Source organism: Erinaceus europaeus, chromosome 9, assembly GCF_950295315.1.
Source record: "Erinaceus europaeus chromosome 9, mEriEur2.1, whole genome shotgun sequence".
NCBI lineage: Eukaryota > Metazoa > Chordata > Mammalia > Eulipotyphla > Erinaceidae > Erinaceus > Erinaceus europaeus.
The window spans coordinates 118292962-118312687 of record NC_080170.1 but is presented as its reverse complement, the minus strand read 5'-3'; the positions used below and the strand labels follow the sequence as shown (position 1 = coordinate 118312687).

The 19726-nt window shown below is 44.6% G+C and overlaps 1 protein-coding gene and 1 long non-coding RNA gene across 7 annotated transcripts in view; one reads left to right on the top strand and one right to left on the bottom strand.

The window, feature by feature from the left end:
- Positions 1–19726, bottom strand: part of LOC132540491 (uncharacterized) — a 493968-nt gene that overhangs the window by 77953 nt on the left and 396289 nt on the right. The window lies entirely within an intron of this gene.
- The window catches only part of TIAM1 (TIAM Rac1 associated GEF 1), a 447258-nt gene that overhangs the window by 270806 nt on the left and 156726 nt on the right, over positions 1–19726 (top strand). For all 6 annotated transcript variants that reach the window (XM_060198601.1, XM_060198598.1, XM_060198600.1 and 3 more), the window contains 2 exons: positions 88–535; positions 7028–7200. In XM_060198601.1, the coding sequence (XP_060054584.1) occupies positions 88–535; positions 7028–7200 (621 nt within the window). The remainder of the gene's footprint in view (positions 1–87; positions 536–7027; positions 7201–19726) is intronic.

Genomic DNA, 19726 nt, shown 5'->3' with positions numbered 1-19726 from the left:
ACCTGTGGTGGTCTTCATGGTAGCACACACCCCACCCTCACTCCTGACTCTCATGTCTTTCCCTGCCCCCCTCTGTCCCCCCGTCAGGATGTCAACGCAGGCGAGGGCAGTGAGTTTGCAGATAGCGGCATTGAAGGCGCCACCACTGACCCGGACCTACTGTCCCGCAGATCCAATGCCACCAACTCCAGCTACTCGCCCCCCACCGGCCGGGCCTTTGTGGGCAGCGACAGTGGCAGCAGCTCCACCGGGGACGCAGCCCGTCAGGGCGTGTACGAGAACTTCAGGCGGGAGCTGGAGCTAAGCACCACCCACAGCGAGAGCCTGGAGGAGGCGGGCTCGGGACACAGCGATGAGCAGAGCAGCGGTACCCTCAGTTCGCCCGGACAGTCGGACCTGCTGCTCAGTGCCACGCAGGGCACCGTGCGCAAGGCGGGCGCGCTGGCCGTCAAGAACTTCCTGGTGCACAAGAAGAATAAGAAGGTGGAGTCGGCCACCCGCCGGAAGTGGAAGCACTACTGGGTGTCCTTGAAAGGTCAGAGCCCAAGCCCTACCTCCATTTGACGAGGGTGCTCCTTGAATTGACTAGGGTGCCCTGTGCAATTGACCAGGATTCTCCATGCTTGTTGACTAGGGTGCTTTCTCTCTACAGTTGACCAGCATGCTCCTTGCAGTTGACGAGGGAGCTCCCTACAATTGATCAGAGTGTTCCTTGTGATTGATTAGAGTGTCTCATGGAGTTGACTTTAGGTTACTCAAGTTGATCCCAATTTTTCTCCCCTTGCTTTGCTTAAGTCCCACATATACTTGAAACCACTAAGGATTTACCCTTCTCTTTCTGGCTGATTTCGCTTAGCACGAGACCCTACAGTTCCATCCTTCTGCAGCCACAGACAAGATCTGCTCTTTTCTTCCAGATGAGTAGTATTCCACTACGTAGACCAACCGCCCTTCCTCACCCATTCCGCCTGTGTCCAAACTCCCTCTCCTTAATATGGAGAACAGTCCTAATGAACTCACTCAGACAGCCTCATTTGATCACCTTAATTATCTCGTCCAACACCCCATCTCCAAACACAGCCCCTTTCTGACATACTGGACCAGCTAAGGACTCTCAGTGTATGAATTGGTTGGGGGGGTGGCGGGGCGAGGGGATCACTGAGCCCATGAGATACTCTGACTTAGTAGTTTCAGCAAGGAACTGTGTGCACTCACTCTAACAGCAGCAGCGTTAGTGATAAATAATAACTAATTAGGCAGTTAGTTATTATTTTTACCCGTCTTGAAACGCGGATTTAGATGGGGGCTACTTTGCTTCTGCCTTTCCCCTCAAAAGACCAGATGATGCAGCAAGGCAGGATGTGGGTGTCCAGAAGCTCAGCTCACAAGCCCATCAGAGGAGGGGGCCTCAACTTTCTTGGTGATCCAGATCTAAGGGACAAAAATGCATCAGATTTCAGGCCCAGAATACACCGCCACGGAGGGCCCAGATTGAGTCCTGGCGGGTCTCTGTTATCGATTTAGAAACCCTGGCCTCAGTCCTGTGCTCAGAGACAAGCAGGAAGGTGGGAAGCTAGCTTAGCATTGGAGTGCAGGGCTTGCACGCCTGAGGGCCTGGATGTCACAGGTTCAGTCTCCGCTCTACCATGTACCAGAGATGAGCAGCCTCTGGTCTCTCTCTCTCTCTCTTTCTCTCTAACAAACCAATAGTTTTTTTTTCTTTTTAAAGACATTTCTTGCCTCAGGCAAAGAGGTGGCACACCTGGTCAAGCGCATATGTTACCATGCACAAGGACTCAAGTTCAAGGCCTCCCTGGTCCCCACCTGCAGGGAGAAACTTCACAAGTGGTGAAGCAGTATTGAAAGTGTTTCTCCGTCTTACTCCCTTTCCCTTTCTATCCTTCTTTCCTCTCAATTTCTCTCTATCCTATCAAATTAAATAGAGTTAAAAGAAATTGCTTGCTTAAAAAACACACCCAGGGGCCGAGCAGTGGTACAACGAATAGAGCACACACGTTAACATGCACAAGGACTCGGGTTCAAGCCCACGGTCCCCACCTGCTGGGGGGGAGCTTTACAAATGGTGAAACAGATCTGCAGATGTCTCTCTTTCCCTATTTTGTCCTCTTTTCAAATTTTCTCTGTTTCTATACTAAATAAATAAAATATAACACACACACATGCGTGCACGCGTGCGCACACACACGCACACGCACGCACACACACACACACACACACACACACACGCTAGCAGAACTGTTGCTGCTTCGCCCTCCCCCGTCCCCCTTCAGCAGTCTTGGATATTGAGAAATGAAAAAGCAGAGCACACCGTGGGACTGAGTTTCTCCAAGGATTCTCTCACAGTAGACAGAATAATTAATTAAAAACTGGAGTTGATTTAGAATCAGTCTCTGTTGACAAGTGAAGAGCACACAGATCACGTTCAAGTGAAGATAACAGGGAAACTGACTACTCTGCTTTTTGCAGTGACTGTCTCGGTACTTTGTCTGAGCAAGCAGGTCATTAGACTTAAAAACTGTTTTAACCGTTTACTGTCATGGTTGTGTCACAGGGAAAAAGGCCAAAATGCATCCTTCATAATGTCTGTTTTGCCATGCTAATTCTACAAAGAAAAATTTGGAAGAAGATTCTGGTTTTAGGCATCTAAAAGTTTTATTTAGGAAAAGTGAAAGCATGAGCACAGAGAAAGAAGCGCGTGAGCAAACAGTGCCAAGGGTGATTCTAGAACCTGTGTTTATGCACTTCTTTTATTTATTTATTATTTTATTATTGACTAGAGACAGAAATTGAGAGGGGAGGGGGAGGTAGAGAGGGAAAGAGATACAGAGACACCTGCAGGTGGGGAGCTGGGGGCTTGAACCGGGATCCTTACTCTGGTCCTTGCACTTCACACCACAATCCCCTTTTTCCGGGTCCTGATGCAGTTGGAGTTCAGAGCCCTCTAAGTCAACTTTAAAAAACATTTCTCTCCCTCTGCGAGTATGGACCAATTCTTTATGGGGTGCAGAATGTGGGAGTCCTGACTTCTGTAATTGCTTCTCTGCTGGACGTGGATGTTGGCAGGTCAACCCATAGTGCCAGCCTGTTTCTCTTTCCCCAGTGGGGTAGGGCTCTGGAGAGGTGAGGTTCCAGGAAGCATTGGTGAGGTTGTCTGCCCAGGGAAGCATGATGGAAGGAATCATAGTAGCACCTGCAACTTGGTGGCTGAAACGCAGTAATGTATAAAGCAAGACAAAATGTTTAATAAACAGGAACCAAAAGCAGGAATGGAGCAGATGAAAATAGGGATTTTAGGGTAGAAGGAAGCTAGGAGGTGGGTTTTTGACAGAACATAACAGTTTCTAACAATAGTTGCTACAGAAAACACAAGATATTACCTTTAGAGATAATGTGAATATAACTTGCATGGGTAGAAGAGAGAGTTGAAACTTTGGAATCGTAGAGGTAAGAATGGTAGTTATGAAATCACACAGCTTGGCAGCAGTGTGCTGTACTGTGTCTGTGGTCAGACTGCACCCGGGAAAACATGGAGTAGTGAGTGAGTGAGTGAGTATTCCATTCAGCAGGTCTTAGAAACTAATATGGGGAGTCGGGCTGTAGCGCAGCCGGTTAAGCGCAGGTGGTGGCAAACGCTAGAAGAAGAAGCGCAGGTGGCGCAAAGCACAAGGACCGGCATAAGGATCCCGGTTCAAACCCTGGCTCCCCACCTGCAGGGGAGTCACTTCACAGGCAGTGAAGCAGGTCTGCAGGTGTCTATCTTTCTCTCCTCCTCTCTGTCTTCCCCTCCTCTCTCCATTTCTCTCTGTCCTATCCAACAACGACTACAACAATGATAACTACAACAATAAAACAACAAGGGCAACAAAAGGGAATAAATAAATAAAATAAAATAAAAAATAAAAAAAGAAACTAATATGAACTATCAGGGGCCAGGAAAACTTGAACTGTGCTTTATCTGTAGATTCCCACCATCACCTTCCATCACTGATCTCAATGATCATTGCAGAAATTCATGTTTTCTTGCACTGACTGGTTTTTGCTTTATTTTATTTGTTTGTTTGTTTTGTTTTTCACAGAGCATTGCACACCTTTGGCTTACAGTGGGGTGGATTCAGGGATTAAACCTTATGAGCTCAGAGCCTCAGTCATGGAAGTCTTTTTATAGAACCATGATGCTACTTCCCTATCCCTTAGGCTGTACTTCTCAGGGCATTGTAATTCCCCAAATGGCATGGCCCTTGGGGTTAAGTGCACATGGCGCAAAGTGCAAGGATTGGCGGAAGAATCCGGTTCTAGAGTCCGGCTCTCCACCTGCAGGGGAGTCCCTTCACAGGCAGTGAAGCAGGTCTGCAGGTGTCTACCTTTCTCTCCCCTTCTCTGTCTTCCCCATCTCTCTCCATTTCTCTCTGTCCTATCCAACAATGATGACAACAAAAATAACTACAACAATAAAACAACAAGGGCAACAAAAGGGAATAAATAAATAAATATTTAAAAAATAGAGCTGATCAATGTTCTGGTCTATATTCTATCTCTATTTCCTTTTCACTAGAAATAAATAAATAAGACATTTATTTTTAAAACATGACTGAAGTCAAGTAAGAGTCACAAATTAGGACTCAGGCTTCCCTCGGAAACTGGCTTTGATTCCTGCCATTAAGTGTTCAGGTCGAAATCACTGTGTGTTTTCTCTTCCGATCTTGTTTTTCAACTTCTGCCTGTGAGTGAGATCATCTCATATTCATCCTTCTGTTTCTGACTTACTTCACGTAACATGAATTTTTCCAGGTCCATCCTAGATTGGAAGATATGCCCTATTTCTAAGGGGAACGAATATTTCCTACAGAATCTGGCACTGAAAATCCTTTACTTGACTTTCCTTAGCCTTGAAGCGACTGAAGCCAGTGTCTCAATTGTTTTTTTCTAAGGGTTTAGTCGAGAAACCCAATCAGTCTATTGTCCCTTGTTTGCTAGTCTCTTTCTGGGAAGGGTCATTAGCGGAGCAGCTAGCAGTTATTCTTGTCTGTCGACTGTATTTACCCTCAGCTGTGACCAGAGGGACCATCTGGCCCCCATATGCTAGGGGGATACCAACAAGGAACCATTCTAAAGCAGAAAGTAAATATCATAAGAACTCAAAGGCCTGAGTGAAGGAGTCTCTCAGGACTGAGAAGCCGAGATTTAATCATCTTGGTCATTGTGCATCTAAGATTTTAGGGCCATGGTGACTCTGTCTCTTTGCTCTGAGATTTCACACACTTTCATTTCCAGATCTTTTTTAAAAGAGCCACTTTTGGGGGTCACAGTGGGTTAAACGCACATGGCACTAAGCAGGAGGACGGGCGCAAGGATCCCAGTTCAAGCCCCCAGCTCCCCACCTGTAGGGGTGTTACTTCACAAGCAGTGAAGCAGGTCTGCAGGTGTCTATCTTTCTCTCCTCTTTGTCTTCCTCTCCTCTTTGTCTTCCTCTCCTCTCTCCATTTCTCTGTGTCCTATTCAACAACAATGACATCAATAGCAACAATAGTAATACCCACAACAACAATAAAACAACACTGGCAACAAAAGGGAAAAAAATAGCCTCCAGGAGCAGTGGATTTGTGGTGAAGGCACCAAGCCCCAGCAATAACCCTGGAGACTAAATAAATAAATAAAATAAGAGCATTTAAAAAGCCACTTTTGGGGGAACTGGGTGGTGGCGCACCCAGTTTAATGTACATAGTATTAAGTGCAAGACCCATGCAAGGATCCAGGCTTGAGACTCTGTTCCCCGCCTGCAGAGGTGTGTTTGGGGGGAGGGGGGAAGAGCTTTACAAGCGGTGAAGCGGGTCTGCAGGTGTCTTTCTCTCCATCTCTCCCTCCTCTCTCAACTTCTCTCAACTTCTGGCCACCAGGAGCAGTGGATTCATAGTGCAGGCACTGAGCCAGTCATAACACTGGATGCAAAAAAAAAAAATCACTTTCAGAAGGAGTGATCATGTTTTCTATATGACAGTCATTGTCACATGTGTACAGTTTCTTATCTCCCTGCAGTAGGTGTCTGCATACCACACCTATTACTAGCTACCTTCCTTTCCCACCATGTGCACTTCTCCATCCTCTCCCACCTCCCCTCTTTAAAAGCCTTGACTTTGCTGCAAAAGACCTGCACTGTTCTAAGTTTCACCTCCTACCTTCCCTTTCTTTGTTTCTTTAGTTTTATCTAGAAGTGAGACCACCCAGTATTCATCCTTCTCTTTCTAGCTTATCTCAGTTAGCATGGTTCCTTCAAATTCCATTCAAGATACAGTGGAAGAGAAGATGTCATCATTTCTTTTCCTTTTTTGTGTCATTTTTATTTCATTTATTTATTTTTATGCTTTATCAGTGATTTCAATATTGATTTACATGATTGTAAGACAAGAGGAGTATAATTCTATACAGTTCTCACCACCAGAGTTCCATGTTCCATCCCCTACACTGGAAACTTCCCTATTCCTATCCCTCTGGGAGTATGAACCTATCTTTCCCTAGTGGGATAGGGCTTTGTGGAGGTGAGATTATGGGATACACTGATGAGGTCTTCTACCCAGGGAAGTAGAGATGGAGTCATAGTAGCATCTGGAACTTGGTGGCTGAAATACAGTGAGTTGGAAAGCAGGACAAAAATGTTTAATAAACAGGAACCATAAAGTAGAAATAGAACAGATGAAAGTAGAAACTTTGGGGTGGAAGGAAGCTAGGAAGTCTATTTCAGGAATGTTCCTAGGAGCCAATATCTTGTAATCTTTGTTTGAGCTTGGTAGCTAACATGGGCATGTATTAGACATACTGTCTGGGAGGATGGTGTCAGAGTTGGAGTAGAATTTGGAAGGATTAGGGCAGAGTTGCTTGCAAACTTGAAGAAGACATATAAAAGCAACTAATTGTTTACCGCAGTGAACTGGCTAGGGGCCCATACTTATTTAGATTTAGATTTGTTATTGCACCAAATACTCATGTGCACCCTTCTGTTCTGTCTCCTCAGGGTGCACCCTCTTCTTCTATGAGAGTGACGGTAGGTCCGGGATCGACCACAACAGCATCCCTAAGCACGCTGTCTGGGTGGAGAACAGCATTGTGCAGGCCGTGCCTGAGCATCCCAAGAAGGACTTTGTCTTCTGTCTCAGCAACTCCCTGGGTGATGCCTTCCTCTTCCAGGTCTGTTGGGAGTTTTGCAGATACCAGAGGCCACTCTCCTGCCAGATAACTTCTTCCCCTACCTGTAGTCCTCATTCTGTGTTCCTTTGAATAACTGATTGTCCCTTTTGCTCATGATAGACTCTAAAGTGGTGAGGTGGGGTGGGGGTGGGGGTGGCTCAGTGGGTAAAGTGCATGCCTTATCATGAATCTAACCTCTGACGCCACTTATCCACCATGGGCAGTGTCAAAGAGAATTCTGAGGATGATAGAGTGGTGTTTTGGCATTTCTCTCACTGGAGACAGAATGAAAATTGGACTGGGGAGACCATTCAGTCATATTGTATATGCTCTCGACCCTGGGTTCACTTCCTGGCACCACATTTTTAAAAGTTATTATTTAATTATTTATTTAAGAAGGGAGGCATTAACAAAACCGTAGGATAGGAGGGGTACAACTCCACACAGTTCCCACTACCTAATCTCCATATCCCATCCCCTCCCCTGATAGCGTTCCCATTCTCTATCCCTCTGGGAGTATGGACCCAGGGTCGTTGTGGGATGCAGAAGGTGGAAGGTCTGGCTTCTGTAATTGCTTCCCCGCTGAACATAGGCGTTGACTGGTTGATCCATACTCCCAGTCTGCCTTTTTCTTTCCCTAGTAAGGTGGGTTTCTGGGGAAAAAAAAAGTTTTATTGTGTGGAGAGTCCTTAAAGAGCTGAAAATGGAAATACTTTATGATTTCGCAATGCCACTCCTAGGCATTTATTCTAGGCATGGAAAGACATGGAAACACTAATTCTAAGGGACATATGAACCCCTATGTTCATAGCTGCATTATTCACAATAGCCAAAGAGTGGAAGCAGCCTAAATGTCTGTTGACGGATGACTGGCTAAAGAAGTTATGGGATATATATTCCATGGACTACTATTATGTAACCAAAAAAAAGAGGATATGGTATCCTTTGAAACAAAATAGATGGAACCAGAAGTGGTTGTGCTCAGTGAAACAGTTAAGGAAGTGAAGGGTGACTATTGGATGATTTCATTCAGATGTGGAAAATAGAGAATTGAAACATATGGACTTGGAAAGAAAAAAAATAAGATCGTCAACCTGTTTCTAAGTTTTTGGGAGGACAGTGGTGGGTATACCTTGGGGAGTGTGGGAACAGAACTCCAGTGCTGGAAGTGGTGTAGAATTACACACCTACTGTATTCTAATCTTGTAAATCACTATTAAATCAAAAATAAAATTTAAAAAAAGCAATCTTTAAGAAAAAAGCAAATGAGGGCCCAAGTGTTGGCTCGTCTGGCTACAATCTCATAGTACTATGAGCAAAGATCCTGGTTCAAGCCCCTGCACTCCCCACCTGCAGTGGGGACGCTTCACAAGCAATTAAGCAGGTCTGCCAGTATTCCTCTTTCTCTCTCCCTCTCTATCTTCTCCTCTCCTCTCAACTTCTATCTTATTTAAATTAAGTGGAAAAAGTGGCCACCAGGAGTGGTAGATTCATAGTGCCTGCACCAAGCCCTATTGATAACCCTTGAGGCAAAAAAGAAAAAAAGAAAAAAATAAGACAACAAAACAAACAGCTGGATTGAATTCTAGTAATGGTTGAATGCACCCAGAGAATTCCAAAGGGCCATGTAAGGGAAAGGGTAAATTGACCCTGAACTTGAGATTACCGCTCTTGTTTGCCATGGACTAGAGGAATTAACAGTGCAGTCTTGATAGCTACTGTGGAACACTTTAGAAGCCTTAATTTAGGCATGATTTGAGCCGTTATTTTTTTTTATACTCTCTTCTAGTATTACTCATAAAAATAATGAAGTTCCAGGAATAACTACATTACTCAAACAATTTCTCTTCCTCATTCTTCCAAAACTTTTCTACCCAGTGTTCTTCAAGTTTGATTCTGAATTATGTGAATAAGAACTATTCATTTTGAAGTTTACCTTTATTTTAATACCCCCCACCCCGCCCCGACCTTTATACCATCTTTCCTAGGTGCTGTGCGCGGTGCTACTGAGAATGCTATAAGGTTCTGACAAAGTGCCTACCCTTAAGAGTGTTCACATTTAATGGAAGAGAGAGACTCAGGACCACACTGTAGTGACTGTAGTAAAGCCTGGCCTTGAATGTCAAAGGAAGAAGAGGAGTGAGTTGGGTGAAGTGGACACTGGGAATATCCCATGCAGGAGAGAGTAGAGGAATAAATGCAGGAGTGAGAGTAGTGTTTATTTCACCGTGGTTGCAGGTGATTCATTGGAGAAGTGAGAAGTGCTAATATTACTTGCCAATAGACAAAGCATGCCTTTTTTTTTTTTTTTAAAGATTTTGACTCTTTTAAAATTTTTTTTGTAATTTTATTTATTTTCCCTTGTTGTCTTTTTATTTTCATTGTAGTTATTATTGTTGTTGTTGTTACTGATGTCATAGTTGTTGGATAGGACAGAGAGAAATGGAGAGAGGAGGGGAAGACAGAGAGGGGGAGAGAAAGACAGACACCTGCAGACCTGCTTCAGTACCTGTGAAGTGATTCCCCTGCAGGTGGAGAGCCAGGGGCTCGAACCGGGATCCTTACGCCGGTCCTTGTGCTTTGTGCCACGTGTGCTTAACCCGCTGTGCTACCACCTGACTCCCAAAGCATGACTTTTATTTATTTTTATTAAAAATTTTTTTTTCCTGCCTCCATGGTTATTGCTGGGGCTTGGTGCTGGCACGATGAATCCACTGCTCCTGATGGCCTTTTTTTTTTTTGGCTAGGGCAGAGAGAAATTGAGAGGGGAGGGCAAGATAGGGAGGGAGGGAAAGAAAGATAGACATCTGCAGACCTGCTTCATCACTTGTGAAGGGACCCTCTTCCCCCCCCCCCCCTTGCAGGGGAGGAACCGGGGCCTCGAACCAGGATCCTTGTGCTGGTTATTGCCACCACCCAGGCCCCCTAGCATGACTTCTTTTTTTTCTTTTTGAAAATCTATAATGTGAAGCATACATTCATAAACAAAAGTCCACTAAGCATAAATGTTTTCCTCAAGGAATGAACACAGTATTGGTCTGACACTCACCTCCAGAATGAGGGTAGAAGATTTAGCACCCACACGGGACCTCTGCCCACATACGCACATGCTGTTGTCTCGTTGAATAAGACAAGCGTGTCTTTTATAGTCTGAATCAAGATACTTTTATCTGGGAATGTCCTTATTTCTTCTTTTGATTTTTTTTTAAAACTTATTCTTGTTTCTTTTACATCTAACTGCTCCACATAGGTAAGCCTCTTAATTGGCAGTCTTGTTTTCGTGTTTTGAAAAATGTCTGTGATTTCTGGTGAGAAATAATTGGTCAATCTCAAGCATCCTTCGTGTAGAGGAGTTTCTTTTTTTTTAAATATTTTATTTTATTTATTTATTCCCTTTTGTTGCCCTTATTGTTTTATTGTTGTAGTTATTATTGTCATCGTTGTTGAATAGGACAGAGAGAAATGGAGAGAGGAGGGGAAGACAGAGAGGGGGAGAGAAAGATAGACACCTGCAGACCTGCTTCACCACCTGTGAAGCGACCACCCTGCAGGTGGGGAGCCGGGGTTCGAACCGGGATCCTTATGCCGGTCCTTGCGTTTTGCGCCACCTGCGCTTAACCCGCTGCGCTACAGCCTGACACCCCGAGGAGTTTCTTTTACTGTTTTAAGGGCTTTGTTTTTGTGTTTAATAAGTTATATTATAACTTATCTAGATGTTAGGGTTTTTTTTGTTTTGTTTTTCTTGGCTCTGAGCTGTTTCTCCTCCTCCTCCTTCTCCTCCTCCTCATTCTCCTTATACCTCACCTCCCACTCCTCCTTCTTCTCCTCTTCCATCCTTCTCATCCTTCTGAGAGAGAGAGAGAGAGAGAGAGAGAGAGAGAGAGAGGAAGTTAGTTAAGGTAGTGCTAGGGAGATAGCAAAAATGGTTATTGTTGTTATAGCCGTTATTGTTGGATAGGACAGAGAGAAATGGAGAGAAGAGGGGAAGACAGAGGAGAGGAAGACCTGCAGACCTGCTTCACCACTTGTGAAGCGACCCTCCCCCCGCAGGTGGGGAGCTGGGGGCTCGAACTGGTATCCTTATGCCGATCCTTGAGCTTTGCACCACGTGCACTTAACCTGCAGTGCTACCACCCAGCCCCCCCGGACTGGTTTCTATGATGAATCACACTTGGTATGTTACCACTCTCAGGGAGTTGGGCTGTGAAGCCACATTTTAAGCTAATGATGTGCACTGAGTGTCCCTCTAACCCTGTTGAAGCTGAGGTTTACCAAGACTGATAATCTGATGCTTTGTCAGTGAGAGATTGAGGCTAGATTTCATCTCTCTCTTTTCCCACCAGGGTTGTTGTTGCTGTTATTATTATTATTTTGATGGGGAGGGTAATGGTTTACAGTGCAGTTGTTGACACTTGGAACAGTTTTTTCTTGTCACCAAGATAGGTGTTTGCAAAAACACTCTCACCCCCAAATGAGGTCCATCATTATGGACAAGGACCTCAAAGCCTCCACTCCTCTCCATGTCCTCCTTTCCCATAGTCCTTTGCTTTGATGCAATACAACAAACCAGTCCAAGTTTGACTTTGTGTTTCTCCTTTCTACTCTTGTTTCAAGTTCTGCCCATGAGTAAGACCATCTCATATTCACCCCTCTCTTTCTGGCATATCCCACTCCACATGATTCCTTCAAGCTCCATCCAAGATAAGATGAAGAAGATGGATTCATGACTCTTAATAGCTGAGTAGTATTCCATTGTGTATAAATACCACAACTTGCTCAGCCACTCATCTGTTGTTGGACACCTGGGTTGCTTCCAGGTTTTAGCTTTTACAAACTGCTGCTATGAACATAGGTGTACACACTTCTTTTTTGGATGGGTATATTTGGTTCCAGCATTTGCTGAGGCTTGGCGCCTGCATGATGAATCCACCGCTCTAAGCAGCCATTTCCCCCTCTTTCTTTATTCTATTTGATAGTATAGAGAGAGATTGAGAGAGTGTGAGAAAGAAGAGATATCTAGAGTACTGGTTCACTGTTCATGAAACTGCCCTGCAGTGGGAAGCAGGGGCCTCAAACCCAAGTCCTTGTTCATGTTAACGTATATGCTCAATTGAATGTTCCCCAAAGTCTTTTCTTGTCGGTACTGTTTACCTCACTGCTACTCCAGCCTCAACTCTCATCCTGAGAGTCTAGGCAAAGATCAATGCTTGTTGAAAGCATTCACTTTCTCCTGTTTAGAATGAAATTGTGCCCGAGGCTCTTTCTAATTGTAGCTTCTTCTTCTAGCGTTTGCCCTTCTTCCGTAGCCAGTCAACAGCGTCAGGTTGAGCCTGATGTCAAGTTTCGAGACCTCCTTTGAATCTGGAGAGGTGGCAGTCGTTGACTATGTGGGTCATAGTCTGTCTGGAGCCGCAGGGGCAGTTCGGGTCATCTCTGGCTCCCCAGCGATGGAACATAGCGGCACACCGGCCATGGCCTGTTCGATAGTGATTGAGGAGGGCCCAATCATAACGTGCTAGGTCAAAGTCGGGTTGACGCTTGCAGGGGTCTGTGATGAGGTGTTTGTTCTTTACCTCAGCTGACTGCCAACTCTGTTTCCAAGAGTCTGGAACAGAGAAGTTCAGTGTAGGCGTAGGGGACCAGATTGGGTGACGAGACGTCAAGCGTTGGACAGGGTGGGCAAATGGTGCCAGTTCTTAGCAACATCGCCCCGCCAGATATTCGTCGGGGTGCGGCATCATCTAAGTTCATTTCCCACGTCTACGCTCGACCGGACCTGCCAATATTGTAGCTCATTTGCGGTGATTCTGACCTTCATTCCATTCCTGGTAGTGCTCTTTCTAACAAAGCCACAGAGCCTAGATAAAGACCAGGGCCTATGAGACAGAGCACATGTGCACACGTATCCATAGTGAAGGGAAATACAGACCTTAAAGTATAAGTGCACATAGTTTGCAGTGACTCAATGCAGCAAGCAAGTAGAAAGACCTAAAAAAAAAAAAAAAAAGACACCATAATGTAATTAATCAAATAGCTTCTATTTAGACTTATATATATGTACCCTCCTCACCTACTTCCTATTTCAATTCCCTCAATCACTCCAAGGCTAACTTTCTCATATAAAGTAAGGACTACAAAAGCTGAATAAGGGCAAGAGACCAGCATACTTCAATGATGGCTCTTTTGGTTACTACCAGGCCACCCTGTCATCTGGGGTCCTAGTCAGGGAATCCTGGGACTCCCACATAGATATGATGGGCTGTCACTGGTTATCTCCATCAGGAACAACATAGTGGACCCTTCTATGAGCCTCTACAGGACCTTGCCCTCCACGTGGATCAACAATGATAGGTACTACCCATTCTCTGAAGGGAAGTTGGGCCAGTACACTCTGCCACTTGAGGAAGATGAGTCCTGAAATGAGTGCAGCCTAGAATGTTCCTAGCTATGACCACAGAATACAAGCTCAGACCTGCAGGGATGCAGAGGTCACACAGGCTCCTGTGCTGAATATGGACCTCAGATCAAATTAATGGGGTTTACAGCTGACGATGTTTATATACTTTTCCCGTATTTGGGAGCTACACTCCATGGTTTAGATGTCAGTGGGATGGACTGCAGAACTTTCCTCTTTTCCCTTATACACTGTAGTGTGGACTCCTCCCGAAAGAACTTTTCTGGCTTTAAAATTGCCCAGAGAATCTAAATACTCCCTGGTCACACAAAAGAGAGAATTCTTTTATGGCAAAACAGGACTTTATTCATGAAAAACCTCAGTGTCTCCTGATTCTGGTGCCATTTTTTTAATGTGGTTTCACGTGGGGTAGGGCACAGGATGAACAAGCTTTGCAGAGGAAATGACTGCCATTGGGCAACCACGAGGCCTCTCCTGCCTTCCACTTACTGTGATCCACACAGCTCCACGGGGGCTGAGCTATAAAGAAAGCTGTGTGTGAAGGGGGTGAGCTTCGAGCATGGGGGAATCAGCTGCAATGATGGAATAATTTGTAGGTTATTCCAGCCCCAGGCTCTGTTCTTTTGCACACAGTTTGCAGAACCTATAGGCTACTGATGAGATGCAAATTCAGATTGGCTTGAGCAGAGGAGACTGGTGCTTCCAGCAGAACTAGAAAGGGCCTTTTGTGTGCAAAAGAGGGTTGGGACTGAGCTTGGATATCATGGCAATTCAATTTTAGTGGAATTGGTTCTGTTCTAGCTGCAAAAGTCAAGTAATAGTGCTTTCATATATTTGTGTGTGTGTGTCTACATGTTTTTGATAGAGAAATTGCGAGGGAAGGGGGCAGAGAGAGAGAGAGAGAGAGAGACCTGTAGCACTGTTTCACTGCCCTTGAAGCTTTCCCCCTCCAAGTAGGGACTGGGGACTTGAACCCGGGCCCTTAACCATGGTAACATGTGCACTTAACCCCATGTGTCACCATCCATGCCTCCCTCTAGTGCCGGCATTTAAACTGTTAAATTCCATCTCTTTGTTCCAAGTACAGTGTCTTCTCCAGCATTCTTGTCCACTCCTGGAGGATGTCATGTACAGTTCCGAGAAGTTCAGTGAACTTTCATGCTAATGTTGGACTTTACTGAGAATCTGTGACTTGAGGAGATTCATATTCTAGTCTTTCTGTAACCATCTCTCTAAGACTCTTGACAAGAGGTCGTTCTGACCACTTCATGACTTCTTTCATGCTAGGGAAGCTCTCAGGATTTTAGCCTAGTTAACTCTAAATTCTAAAACTGTTGATTGTTGTTGTTGTTTTATCATGTTGAAGTCATTCATGGGGGGGGTGCTTTTGCCATTTCCCTTTGTTTTAATCTGCTCCCCCAGAACATGAAGCAGACCTTCTGTTTCTTCTGTCTCCTAGACTTTCAATCCGTTTGATAACAGGGGTCCACTTCCTCTTCATGTGGTTCTTCCTTGTCATCTTGTTCCGGAAGCCACACCCTGGCCCCCAGTGCCTGGGGATACCCTCTGTGTGGCCTGCGGTTTGGTGCTCAGTGCTTTCATTTCTTCTAGACACCAGGGCTGATTCCTCAGTGTAATAGAAACCACAAAAAAACGGTTGGCTCCTCTAAGCTGGCGGCCTGTCCAATCCTCACTACCTACTCTTCAACAGCTAGAGTGCCTTTGTCTTGCCTTAGCAGATTCTCTTTCTCAAAAAAATCCCAAACACAGAGCTACAGTTTACCACCTGAAAATTTATTCTTGTGGCTTTGATCATTCTAGTATACCTCCTTCCCTGGCACTTCTGTCCCTCTTGGGGTCATCTCAGGACTGGCTTGAATCTTGACTTCGTCGATGACTAAAGTCCTGTTATATATATATATTCCCTTTTGTTGCCCTTGTTTAATTGTTGTAGTTATTTTTATTGTTGTCATTGTTGGATAGGACAGAGAGAAATGGAGAGAGGAGAGGAAGACAGACGCTGTGAAGCGACTCCCCTACATGTGGGGAGCTAGGGGCTTGAACCGGGATCCTTACGCCAGTCCTTGTGGTGGTCCTTGTGCTTTGCGCCATGTGCGCTTAATCCCGTTGCTCTGCTTCCCGACTCCCTAAAGTCCTATTTTTCCATCACCGGAGATCACATCCCTGCTTCCAGCCAGTCTGTGTAGCCGAAGTTACCTTGGATGTAAGTAGGGAATCAGTGTGAGGAGGATTAGTCCTAGGAGGTGTGGTGTTCTAGAAAATGTGCCAACTTCTTGGAGCTGGAACTTCTTGCATGTATGATACATTGATCCCTGGCTGGGTTTTTTATGCTTTCTCTTATAAAGTGGGAGGAAGTCATCTGGGAGGTAGTGTAGTCAGTAAAGTTTTGGCCCCTGAAGCATGAGTTGCAAAGTTCAGTTCCCAGCATCACATGTACCAGAGAAAACTCTGATGTTCCTGTTCCCTCTCCCTCCCCCTCTCCCTTTTCCTCCCCATCCCATTAATAAAATAAATAGAATAGTAAAATAGAGAAAGGCTTAAAAAAACATGAAGAGAGAAGGGGAGACAAAGGGGCCAGGGTGGTGGCACCCCCAGTTAATTGCACTTAATAGTATGTGCAAGGACCAGGGGTCAAGCCCTGGCTCCCCACCTGTAGCAAGAACACTTGAGGAGTTGTGATGAATTTATAATGCCAGTACTAAGCCTCAGATATAGCCCTGGAGGGAGAGAGAGAGAGAGAGAGAGAAGTGGCAAGAGATACTACGACCCTGATCGACCATCCATGGAGCTCTGATGTGGTGTGGGGCTTAGACCCAGGATCTCATAGTGGCTAAGCCATCTACCAACTTCTCAAAATTTTACTGATTTCCTTTTAAAAAAATTTTATTTATTTGGGGCTAGGTGATGGGTCACCTGGTTAAGAACATACATTATAGTATATAAGAGCCTGAGTTCAAACTCCCAAACCCTACGCGTGCTGGGGAGCCGGGGCTCGAACCAGGATCATTGCACCTGCCCTTGCCCTTTGTGCCACATGCGCTTAGCCCAGTGCATAACCACCTGGCCCCCTCTCCTTTGATTTCTCTTCCATCCTTTTCTCTCAGATTTTTTCTGTATCAATAAAAAATTAATTTTATTTATTTGATGAGAGGAATATATTTATATATTTACCAGAGCACTGTTCAGCTCTGCCCTATGGCAATGCTAGGGATTGAACCTGGGACCTCAGAGCCTTGGGCATTGAAGTTTTTTTAGAAATCATTATGCTATCTCCCATCACTGTTTTAATTTTCTAGAAATCATCATAAAGAAAGGGGCTCACCCTCGATCAGCTTGTCCTCACCATTCTGCTGGCTCAGTTGTGTGCTGCAGTCCCTACAAAGAAACACCAGCTGGCCCAGCAGAAGTGACCCCTTTGTTATGAAGTCACGTCCAAGAGCTCCTTGGGGCATCTTCTTGACGTCACTTTTGGGCAATGGAGTCAGAGATGTCCCTGAAGTAACAAACCAGCCCTTAGCAGGAACCTGGTCAAAGGAGCAAACCCCCCAGGACACGAGCCTGGGTAAGGTTTCCATTAGTCTGACTTGTGGGAGTACAGTGGTGAAAAGTCTAGGGTCGGGGTAGATAGCATAATGGTGATGCACAGAGACTCTTGTGTTTGAGGCTGCAAAGTCCTAGGTTCAATCCCCCACACCACCATAAACCAGAGCTGAGCAGTGCTCTGGTAAAAAGAAAAAAGAAAAGAAAGAAAAGTCTAGATGGTGAAATGCAAAATGAAACACACAGGAGTGGAAATTAGAGCATGCCCCGGCCAGCAGGGTGGTGAACAGGGGCTAGGAACCCATGAAACCTGGAATGAAAGGGACAGGAGACACAAGAAATGACAGCAAGACAGGACTCTGATCAAGCTGCAAAATTTTATTGTATTCACAGGCTTTTTAAGGCTTTGGGGAAGGGGGAGCATAGGGGAAAGGGGGAGGCAGAGATCGCGGTGGAGGGTCCCTTGCAACTATTTCTGTTAAACTATAACTGTATGGTATGTCACTTAGTTTCTGGCAAACATCCTTCCTACGGGAATTAGAAACTTGTCTCGAGGGCTTCTGTTGTTTCAAGGCTTAGCTTCTATCAAGCAGAGAAATGGCTTCTGGCATCTCCTCCTTTCGTTATAATTTAACTGAGGTAGGCTATTGAGGCTGAGGGGCAGAGACCTTAACAGCAGGTTTGGTGGGCATAACCAGAGGGGGGAAGTATTGACCCGATTCCTCCCACAGGGTGAATATAAAAACAATCTTCCCGCATCTTAAGGCCCTAGGTGTCTTTTTGGGGAGGGGAGGGAGAGCCACGGTTTCCAGGGTGCAGACAACTTCAAAGCAGAAGTTTTTTGTTGGTGACACCAACCTCCATGTAAATCAGGTTTGCTTCACGGGGGACTCAGAGGCGGACTATAAGGTCTTCCCCCTGCAGTGCTTTGCCTTACACCCCTTACTGGTATCCTTGCCCTGCCAAGGTTGGATGTCTCAGTGCATAATTCTGAGTTTTATGCCATCCGAAAAGGAGGTCTGTCACCCTCAGGTTCAGCCAGGCCTCTGTCAGCCAAATCAAGTCTGTGATAATGTATTTGCAAAGGTTTTGATGCCAAGGAGTCAATCTGCCATTTTATAAAATCAGTAATCTTATTAAAAATAAAGGGTCCTAAGGTAATCATTAACAAAAGACTAATCAAGGGTCCCATAAGTGACTCAAGACTATTTGTGGTGGAGTCTATAACCTGTTGTAATTTGTCAGAAAATTCATGGGAGGAATATAGAGTGTCCTAGTGTGCCACCAGCAAGTCTAAGGGAAGCAGTCAGTGGATGTTATGTCCAGGGGAAGAAACACAGCACGTCTGGTCCTCTGGTGGTGAAAATTTTCTTCTTCATAGAGCGTCAGCTGTGGAACAAGCAAAACTGGGAGGCAAGGACCAGGTAGAGAAGAATTGACATGAAAATATAGGATGGTGTTGTACCAAAACACAGAGGAGGTGCATACACATTAGGTGAGGTTCCTTGAACATGAGGAATATTTTGAGAAACGTGAGCAGTCAATAAACATGCAAAGATGAAGTCAGCAGTGGTAGGTCAGCAGAAAGAGAAGACTTGGATAGGCTGGTGTGGTTAGCTGGAGTATATACTGCCATGGCGTCCTTTGTGGTAAGGACTTGCCAACAGGGACTCTGTGGATTTTGTAAGAGCAATAATGTCATCCACCATAATAAAAGGAAAACAAACATGGACATCCAGTCTTGAAAAAGAGAAAAAGAATATGTCTCTGTGACTGGAAAAGTGGGTGGCTTTGTCAATGAGATACAATAAATGGACAATTTGAATTTTTGTAAATATTAAGAAGGTTTAGTATAGTTACTTCATTGACACTTTAGCCAACTGAATACTGAGGGGTGCATTCCCCCTTTTTTTTATTAACTGAGATTAAGGGTTTTAGTTTTTCTTGTTTGAGCTGTAGCCCACATAAATTTGGAAAAAATATCAACTGAGAAAAAAAAATGTTTTTGTTTACTAAACATGGGCAGGTGAATTACATCAATCTGTCAGAGATCATTGGCTTTTATCAATGGAGATTAATCTTAAAAGTCTGAATAGCAAGATCTTAATTAAACAGTGCAGGAGCCAGTAAAGTGCTCTCACTATGGCAGGTCAAGCATTAAAATTTTAAGAGGCTTGTAAAAAAATGAGAAAAATTTTAGGGTATGAGTGACTTTAGGAGTCATCATACACCCATAAATAAAAAATGAAAAATGTTTAGTTTTAAATCTTGCCATATGAGCAGTCAGTTCTTCATGTGCAGATGTACCTATAATTATTTACTTAGAGAAAGAACTTGTACCAACTTAATTGATGATCTAATGGTTAGAATTGGCTTGAGTTCTTTCATATGATTTTAGAAGGCTCTTTATTAGAATATACCAATATGTTATAGAAAGTCAATACCTAATGTGTTGACATGATAAAATGTTTACCATTTTTTAGCATTATTTTAAACTGATTAGACAGTTTAAGCACACTATTATACCTTTAGTTTACTAAGATCTTTACT